Raw genomic sequence first — 10,697 nt, 5'->3', positions numbered from 1 at the left:
CTATGCATGAGGCTTGCAACTTGTAAGATATAATTTACATAACACATATGCTTTATTACTACCGTTGACAAAATTGTTTCTTGTTTTCAAAACCAAAGCTCTAGCACAAATATAGCAATCAATGCTTCCCTCTGTGAAGGGCCTTTCTTTTACTTTTATGTCGAGTCAGTTCACCTATTTCTCTCCACCTCAAGAAGCAAACACTTGTGTGAACTGTGCATTGATTCCTACATACTTGCATATTGCACTTGTTATATTACTTTGCATTGACAACTATCCATGAGATATACATGTTATAAGTTGAAAGCAACCGCTAAAACTTAATCTTCCTTTGTGTTGATTCAATACCTTTACTTTAAATTATTGCTTTATGAGTTAACTCTTATGCAAGACTTATTGATGCTTGTCTTGAAAGTACTATTCATGAAAAGTCTTTGCTATATGATTCATTTGTTTACTCATGTCATTTACCATTGCTTTGATCGCTGCATTCATTACGTGTGCTTACAATAGTATGATCAAGATTATGATGGCATGTCACTCCAGAAATTATCTTTGTTATCGTTTACCTGCTCGGGACAAGCAGAAACTAAGCTTGGGGATGCTGATACGTCTCCGACGTATCGATATTTTCTTATGTTCCATGCCACATTATTGATGATATCTACATGTTTTATGCATACTTTATGTCATATTTATGCGTTTTCCGGAACTAACCTATTGACGAGATGCCGAAGGGCCAGTTCCTGTTTTCTGATGTTTTTGGTTTCAGAAATCCTAGTAAGGAAATATTCTCGGAATTGGACAAAATCAACGCCCAGGGGCCTATTTTGCCACGAAGCTTCCAGAAGTCCGAGGGAGAGACGAAGTGGGGCCACGGGGCGCCGCCACACTAGGGCGGCGCGGCCCAGGGGGGGCCCGCGCGGCCCTAGCGTGTGGGGCCCCCGTGATGCCTCCTGACCTGCCCTTCCGCCTACTTAAGTCTTCGTTGACAATAGCCCCAGTACCGAGAGCCACGATACGGAAAACCTTCCTGAGACGCCGCCGCCGCCAATCCCATCTCGGGGGATTCAGGAGATCGCCTCCGGCACCCTGCCGAAGAGGGGAATCATCTCCCGGAGGACTCTTCACCACCATGGTCGCCTCCGGAGTGATGAGTGAGTAGTTCACCCCTGGACTATGGGTCCATAGCAGTAGCTAGATGGTCGTCTTCTCCTAATTGTGCTTCATTGTCGGGTCTTGTGAGCTGCCTAACATGATCAAGATCATCTATCTGTAATACTATATGTTGTGTTTGTTGGGATCCGATGGATAGAGAATACTATGTTATGTTGATTATCAATCTATTACCTATGTGTTGTTTATGATCTTGCATGCTCTCCGTTATTAGTAGAGGCTCTGACAAAGTTTTTACTCTTAACTTCAAGAGGGAGTATTTATGCTCGATAGTGGGTTCATGCCTCCATTAAATCTGGGACAGTGACAGAAAGTTCTAAGGTTGTGGATGTGCTGTTGCCACTAGGGATAAAACATCGATGCTATGTCCGAGGATGTAGTTATTGATTACATTACGCACCATACTTAATGCAATTGTCTGTTGTTTGCAACTTAATACTGGAAGGGGTTCGGATGATAACCTGAAGGTGGACTTTTTAGGCATAGATGCATGCTGGATAGCGGTCTATGTACTTTGTCGTAATGCCCAATTAAATCTCACAATACTCATCATATCATGTATGTGCATTGTCATGCTCTCTCTATTTGTCAATTTCCCAACTGTAATTTGTTCACCCAACATGCTATTTATCTTATGGGAGAGACACCTCTAGTGAACTGTGGACCCCAGTCCATTCTTTTACATCGAATACAATCTACTGCAATACTTGTTCTACTGTTTTCTGCAAACAATCATCATCCACACTATACATCTAATCCTTTGTTACAACAAGCCGGTGAGATTGACAACCTCACTGTTTCGTTGGGGCAAAGTACTTTGGTTGTGTTGTGCAGGTTCCACGTTGGCGCCGGAATCCCTGGTGTTGCGCCGCACTACATCTCGCCGCCATCAACCTTCAACGTGCTTCTTGGCTCCTACTGGTTCGATAAACCTTGGTTTCTTACTGAGGGAAAACTTGCCGATGTACGCATCACACCTTCCTCTTGGGGTTCCCAAAGGACGCGTGCTGTACGCGTATCAGTATTAATCATAGAATTGCTTCTGCCTATCATCCTCAAACTAGTGGGCAAGTAGAACCATCAAATAGAGAGATCAAATCTATCTTGCAAAAGACTGTTAATAAAACTAGAAAGAATTGGGCTAGTAAATTGAAGGAAGCACTATGGGCTTATAGAACTGCTTATAAAAATCCCATGGGAATGTCACCATATAAGATGGTTTATGGAAAAGCTTGTCATTTACCTTTAGAACTAGAGCACAAAGCTTATTGGGCTGTAAGAGAACTAAATAAAGATCCTAAACTTGCCGGTAAGAAAAGATTGCTACAATTGAGTTCTCTAGATGAATGGAGAAGTGAAGCTTATGAAAATGCTAAACTCTTTAAAGAGAAAGTTAAGAAATGGCATGATAGAAGGATTATCAAAAGAGAATTTAATATTGGGGATAAAGTCCTATTGTATCGGTCTCGTCTCAGATTCTTTGCAGGGAAATTACTCTCAAAATGGGAAGGACCATATGTCGTTGAGGAGGTATATCGCTCAGGGGCGATTAAAATTAGTTCTCTCCAAGGCGATGCTTCACAAGTGGTGAATGGACAAAGACTCAAGCATTATATCTCGGGTGATTCTTATAATGAAGATGTTGATGTTATTCGAGTGGAAACTCCGGAAGCTTTCATCAAAGGTCAAATTGACAGTCCGGCAGAATTTGACTTTGAATAGGTAACAGTACTATTAATAAAAAGTTCACGATTTACTTTCCGAACAATGTTTTTGCTGTTTTTGGAAAATATGAAAAATTACGAAATCGAAACGGAGTGGAGGAGACGCACGAGGGCGTGCCCCCATAGGCTGGCGCGGGCCCCAGCCTGGCCGCGCCGCCCTATGAGGTGGGTCCCTTGTGGCCCCTCTCCGACTCTGGTTCGACCTGGTACCTTCCTTTTGTCGTAAAAATTCCTGCTATATAATCCCCCGGACCCCTGGAGGTCCGTATATCGTTTTCTCGACGTGTTTTGTTTCGAGCTGTTTTCTGCCAGGTTCTGCTCCGGATCTAGATCCATCATGTCTTCACCGGGAACTCCGAAGGACAGCTTCTTTGAGGACGTCGTCAACCCGTACATGAACGAGCTGAAGATGCACCCCAAGGAATTGCTGCTCGTAGATGGGGAGTTGCAGATCAAAGATGTTCAGGGTCCTAAAGGAGAAGGAAGCTTGGAAGACAGGGTGGAGAAGCTAGAACAAGAGGTCTTCAACTACAAGAAGATGGCTGAGCGTGAGGTGGATATCTTCCACAAGATTGTGTCTGAACTTATTGATGGACAAAAGAAGGAGAATGCAAAGCTGTGGGACGACATCTTCTCGCTTCACGACACCACCAACAAACTCCAAGCTCAACTCTATGTTGTTCAGAATCAAAACTGTGAGTATGAAAACAGGTTTAAACACATAAGCTATGCTGCTAGTTTCAGGATTCCCGAGACCAAGATGTCATTTGTTGATGGAGAGCCTCTTCCTTGGAAGTCTGATGATGGGAATTCATCATCACCACCGCCGAAGGAGTAATTCATCATCGGTCAGGGTGGGCATTCGGTTTTAAACGAAATTTCGGTTTGGTTTTTGCTGTTTTTGAACAAATTCGGTTTTCAAAAATGGTAACCGAAATTGGCATGAAAATTTACGAAACCGAAGATTCGGTTAACTGACAAATTCGGTTCGGTTTTCGGTTAAAACCGAATGAACCTACTCACTTGAACAAATAGTAGGCATCACCGAAGAAAGAAAATAGTGATCGACATCAACACAAAAAGCATCAACTGCGCAAGAAATCGACAAATGAGCACCAATCGTGGAGGGATGCTATTCGGTAGGCTGCGGCACTCGTGGTACAGGTGCATCAGTCGTGAGCGATTAAAAGGGGTAGCTAAGACTTCGAGCGACGTGTTCTATTATGCAGGCTTCACGCTATATTCAGAAAAAACTAGTACATCAAAGACCAAAGTCATACATTGAATGAACAATTTTTGGAACATCAAACGCAGTTGGGCTTCTATGGAATGATCGGTTTATGCACAAATTGATGGTAGGTTACTCAATTCGGTCAATTCGGTCTTGTTCGGTTGGTGGGGCTAAAAACCGAATTCTACCAAATTTAATTCGGTTAGTATAAATGGAAACCGAAAAAATAGCGGTTAATGGAAAAAACCGAGATTTCGGTTAGTTCGGTTTCAGCTTCGGTTCGGTTTTCGGTTTTACGGTTTTTATGCCCACCCTGAATCATCGGTATTGGCATCCCCTTGGTTTGTTCCAAGGTTGGGAGGAGTGCCAACCTAAAATAAAACTTTATGGGAGCCGCTCTTCGAGAGTTTGTTTGGCAAGGGGGTTAGAGTACCCGCTACCAGTCGTTGACAACAACAAACACCTCTCAAAATGTTACTTTTATTCTCTTTATATGATTTCAAAACTGAAAAAGCTCTAGCACATGATTTAATCCCTGATTCCCTCTGCGAAGGGCCTGTCTTTTACTTTATGTTGAGTCAGTAAACCTATTTCCCTCCATATTAAGCAAGCATTTGAGTTGTTGTGATCAAACCATTTATATTGTGATCTATTTCATCATGCCTTTTACTCTTCCTTGTTTAGTACAAGGTTTATCTGAATGAATATAGCTTTGAAAGTTATCAATGATTATGAGGAGACTATTATGATTGAGTATGCAAGTTGTGCCATATAAACTTTAACATGAGAGCGCTGCTCGATAGATAAGTATAACCTGTTAATTGTTCTCTGACCAAGAACGAAGTTTGCCATCACCAATTATGATTTCTTATGCACCTTTATTCGTGATTACCTTATACTTGTTTCAAGCTGAATTATATGAGGAAGTTGTTCACTAGAATGTCTTGTGTGAATGAATATGATGCTTCTTTTCCGTATTTTATTTATCGACTCTTCACACCATAAACATGTGGTCCTGTTTACCGAGTTCAGTTTCGCTTGGGGACAAGCGAAGTCTAAGCTTGGGGGGAGTTTATACCTCCATTTTGCATCACTATTTTATATCATAATTTACTATTATTCATTGATATATTTCATATTTAGAGGTAATACTTATGTTATTTCATCTTATTTGCATGTTTCATGATTATTGGAGGATCGCGCACCGGAGTCAGGATTCTGCTGGAAAAAGCGTCGTCAGAACGCAATATTTCGGAAGATCAACAATTGACGGAATTTATATGAAAAATCTTATTTTTCCAGAAGATGACGAGAGCCAGAAGGAGGGGCCGAGGAGGCCCGCAGTGGGCCCACCTCACAGGCCGGCGCGGGCCAAGGCCTGGCCGCGCCGCCTTGTGGGGAGGGGGCCCACAGCCCCCTCTGGCCTCCTCTCCTTCGCGTACATCTTCGCCCCGAAAACCTAAGCTCCAGAGGATAGTCGCGAAGAGTCACAGCCGCCTCTGCGAGGCGGAGAACACCAGAGAGAAAAGAGCTCTCCGGCAGGCTGAGATCCGCCGGGGAAATTCCCTCCCGGAGGGGGAAATCGACGCCATCGTCACCGTCATCAAGCTGGACATCATCTCCATCACCATCGTCATCATCTCCATCATCATCACCGCCGTCTCCACCGCTGCACATCGTCACCGCTGTAACAATTTGGGTTGGATCTTGATTGTTTGATAGGGGAAACTCTCCCGGTATTGATTTCTACTTGTTATTGATGCTATTGAGTGAAACCATTGAACCAAGGTTTATGTTCAGATTGTTATCCATCATCATATCACCTCTGATCATGTTCCATATGATGTCTCGTGAGTAGTTCGTTTAGTTCTTGAGGACATGGGTGAAGTCTAAATGTTAGTAGTGAATTATGGTTGAGTAATATTCAATGTTATGATATTTAAGTTGTGGTGTTATTCTTCTAGTGGTGTCATGTGAACGTCGACTACATGATACTTCACCTTTATGGGCCTAGGGGAATACATCTTGTACTCGTTTGCCAATTGCGGGGTTGCCGGAGTGACAGAAACCTGAACCCCCGTTGGTATATCGATGCAGGAGGGATAGCAGGATCTCAGAGTTTAAGGCTGTGGTTAGATTTATCTTAATTACTTTCTTGTAGTTGCGGATGCTTGCAAGGGGTATAATCACAAGTATGTATTAGTCCTAGGAAGGGCGGTGCATTAGCATAGGTTCACCCACACAACACTTATCAAAACAATGAAGATTAATTAACTATATGACGTGAAAGAACTAGACTAAAATCCCGTGTGTCCTCAAGAACGTTTGGTCATTATAAGTAAACAAACCGGCTTGTCCTTTGTGCTAAAAAATATTGGGCCACTCGCTGCAATTGTTACTCTCGCACTTTATTTACTCGTACTTTATTCATCTGCTACATCAAAACCCCCTGAATACTTGTCTGTGAGCATCTACAGTGAATCCTTCATCGAAACTGCTTGTCAACACCTTCTGCTCCTCGTTGGGATCGACATTCTTACTTATCGAAGATACTACGCTACACCCCCTATACTTGTGGGTCATCACATTCCACCGAGAGGGCTCAGAGTATATCTATCCATCATCAGGATGGACAAATCCCACTCTTGATCCGTGCGCTTCAACTCATACTTTCCGAATACTTAATCCTATCTTTATAACCACACATTTACGAAGTGGCGTTTTATGTAATCAAAGTATTCATCCGATGTAAGTGATTTACACGATCTCATGGTCGAAGGATTAGGTTACTATGTGTCGAAAGCTTATAGCAAAATGAACTTAATGACTTAAATATGCTATGCTTACTATGAGTGTGTGTCCATCACATCATGTCAGTGTATGCTAGGGCCTCTACCTTGTACCCCGCCCCAGTTCATAGGGCTTACGCGTATCCCTAGATTGTCAATTTGGCCAACCTAATGATATAATCTTGTTATTAATAACATCCAATGTTCATGATCAGGAAACTATGACCATCTATTAATCAACAAGCTAGTTAAACGCTACTAGGGACTCTGGTTATTTACAAAACACATATGTATCAATGTTTCCACTTAATACAATTATAGCATGGGATGTAAACATTTATCATGAACACTAAGATATAACAATAACCACTTTATTATTGCCTCTCGGGAATATCTCCAACATGTGGTGCGGAGTGTGGCCTGGGAGCGCGAGAAGTTGAAGGCGAAGGAGGCATATCTAGCCACGGAGCGCCAAAGGCTAGGCGGGGCTCACGTGGCCTTCAACGCGGTGGATGCCTCTGCATGTGCTGCAAAGTGGAGTTTGAACCTCTACCATGTGGTCGTCTTAATAGGAATATGACAACTCCGAGACACCGAACAAATTCCCTAGGACTGCTATAACTCGCATGATATAGACCACGAAAAATATGAAGGTGAACCACAATGAGAAACATACTTGCCCCATTAGCATGCATATAACGGAGCAACCAGCCCCCTTCAACATCTCTCATAATGTGTTCTACGCTGTTGAAAGCTAGATCCACATGAGGTGTGTGATGCATAGCTAAAAAAACGCCAAGCACTATCTGAATGGAAGCCACCGATGATGCCAAGGGTAGATAGAAAGCGAACTGCCCTTCTGTGGACCTTCCTTTCTTCTTGAGGAACTCGTTCATCCAAGGGCTCGGTATCAGTATTCTGAATGCACTTTCAAGTAGTATCAAGACTAGGCCTTATTTTTTTTTAGTTTCAGAAGTCTCCCTTTTCCGAGTGAATTAGCAAGAGCACGACTCGCGACCTCTTATTCTGCGACATCTTCCTCTGGTCAGCCTGGCGAAGCATTTAGGCAAATGGTCCCCAGGGGAAGGATAAAAGAATCCTAGGTAAACAACAATGCTTTCCGATCGAAACACCCTGTTTTCCTATGTTATGTCAATATTGATAGATAAAACTTCCATTTATTTGTTGAATAGACAGATTGGCCGAGAATACCATAGCTATACTTTAGAGTAAAACAAACAGAATAGCCCAGTTCTCTTTGTCTTCGAGCTTTTATTCCTCAATCCACTTATTCGTTCCCTTCTTTCATATACCTCCCCACCAATAGATAGAGACAAATGGGAATAACCGAACCACGTCTACAAAATGCCAGTACCGTGCAGCTGCTTCAAAGCCAACGTGATGCTTCTTGGTCAGATGACCAAGATATTGGCGAATACCACATACGATCAAGAAAAGAGTACCTATAATCACATGAAAACCATGAAAGCCAGTTGCTAAGAAAAAGGTAGAACCATAAATACTATCCGAAATAGTGGAGGGTGCTTGGTAATATTCCATTCCTTGAAAGCCAATGGATACTAGAGCCAGTGAAACGGTTGCTACTAAAGTGTAAACTGCTCGTTTTTCCTTCCCCGCGAGTATAGCATGATGAGCCCAAGTTACGACAGCTCTGGATGAAGGGAGAATAGGGGTATTAAGAAGAGGGATTTCGCAAGGATCTAAAACCCCAATCCCTTTTGGGGGCCAAATACCTCCGATCTCTACCGTAGGTGCCAAAGAAGAATGAGAAGAAGCCAAAAAAAAGCAAAAAGGAACATAACCTCCGAGACTATGAAGAGAATAGAACCATATCGAGGTCCTAATTGTACAGCTTTTGTATGATGCCCTTCCAACGTGGATTCACGTAGAACATCCCGGAAATAGCAAACACTGGAGCAACACCACAAGACACCTCTGAACAAGCTGTTGTAGTTCAGGAGAATGAAAGGTCAACTCAACTAGTCTCTCCTCCTTCTCCTGCTGATGAAATATCATATGAAGGACAAGCGGCAAATGCAGCACACTCTCATCAACATGAACCCACAAGTCATCCTGATGCATCTTCTAATGATCAAGAGGCTCAGATGATCTCAGTTGCTGAGCATGCTAGCTTGCCAAAGTGTTCCTCAAGCTTAGCAACTGAAGATCTTCACAAGATGGACAAAGTGTAATTTACAAGGATAAGAGGAGAAGACCCATTCTCAAATGAAGATGGATCAGCAAAAGAGAAATCCTGCCCTTCAATGCTACCCATACCGCAATCTTGATTAGAAATCGGTTCAAAAGCATTCCGAAAAGGATCTTCTTCAAAAGCATTTATTATTTGCTCGGCCTCCGCCTCTGCCGGATCGAGATAGATACCCCGCTCTTGCCATCTTTGAAGGAATTGAATCATCAATTGACTTACGCGTATGTCTATAATCTTGTTAGGATTCGTCTATTCCAGGTCAGGAAAGAGCTTCTGTAAACTATCGTGATAAGCATAGCCTTCGCCCCGCAGAGTGCTATATCAATGGTTCACCAGGCTCAATTCATTAATGGCTTAGGGCCGGTCTTCAGTAAGTCAATCACCTTCGGGTGGAGGGAAAAGCCCTACGTCAAGGTCAATGGATTCACCTACCCCAGTCTCAGAACTTTCTGGTCCTGCTCCCACGCCAGTGTCGCAGGAGCAACAAATCACCCGCATCCGCTCTAAGCACGCCAAAGAGATTGATGATCTCGAAGAGGAGCACCGAAAGCTTATAGATGAACTCCATCAGGTCCATGGCAGTTCCGAGGAACATTGATTTTTCATGGAAAGACTTTGTACGCACGTAGCATGTGAAGATGTACACGTGATTTTTTAATTAGAATTTGCCATTTCAAAATGTACTAAAGATATATTTCAAAAATAAAGGCAGCATATACACCTAAGAGCTAAAACATCACTCTCGCAAGTTGTACAATTATTATATCTTTTACAATTTCACTGCCAACAAATGCTTTGCCCAAACAAAATAACGCATTCAACCATTTAAGCATTCAACCATTTAATATCGCTAAAAAATATTTTATTTCCTGATAACGAGCAATAAGCTAGTTTAAGCAAGTGAACAGTTCACATGGCTACTTGCCACATGACTTTTACCAGGTTCTCATAAGGGCATGTCCACTACAGGACACTTAGTTGGGCGCTGATGGCGTGTATTTCACACGTTCGTTGGGCAACCCCAAGAGGAAGGTATGATGCGCACAGCAGCAAGTTTTCCCTCAGAAAGAAACCAAGGTTTATCGAACCAGGAGGAGCCAAGAAGCACGTTGAAGGTTGATGGCGGCGAGATGTAGTGCGGTGCAACACCAGGGATTCCGGCGCCAACGTGGAACCTGCACAACACAACCAAAGTACTTTGCCCCAACGAAACAGTGAGGTTGTCAATCTCACCGGCTTGCTGTAACAAAGAGTTAACCGTATTGTGTGGAAGATGATTGTTTGCAGAAAAACAAGAGAACAAGTATTGCAGTAGATTGTATTTCAGTAAAGAGAATTGGACCGGGGTCCACAGTTCACTAGAGGTGTCTCTCCCATAAGACGAACAGCATGTTGGGTGAACAAATTACAGTTGGGCAATTGACAAATAAAGAGAGCATGACAATGCACATACATATCATGATGAGTATAGTGAGATTTAATTGGGCATTACGACAAAGTACATAGACCGCCATCCAACTGCATCTATGCCTAAAAAGTCCACCTTC

At 42.8% G+C, this 10,697-nt stretch overlaps 1 protein-coding gene across 1 annotated transcript; it reads right to left on the bottom strand.

The window, feature by feature from the left end:
* Positions 1–8,058: 8,058 nt before the first annotated feature.
* Positions 8,059–9,727, bottom strand: LOC127315404 (cytochrome c oxidase subunit 3). The gene is given in 3 exon segments (XM_051345897.2): positions 8,059–8,710; positions 8,713–8,885; positions 9,597–9,727. Coding segments are annotated over 3 exon segments (789 nt in total). The 3' UTR covers positions 8,059–8,225.
* Between the last annotated feature and the right edge of the window lie 970 nt (positions 9,728–10,697).

This window comes from Lolium perenne, chromosome 7 (assembly GCF_019359855.2).
Source record: "Lolium perenne isolate Kyuss_39 chromosome 7, Kyuss_2.0, whole genome shotgun sequence".
Classification (NCBI taxonomy): Eukaryota; Viridiplantae; Streptophyta; class Magnoliopsida; order Poales; family Poaceae; genus Lolium; species Lolium perenne.
This window is presented reverse-complemented; position numbering and strand designations above follow the sequence as displayed.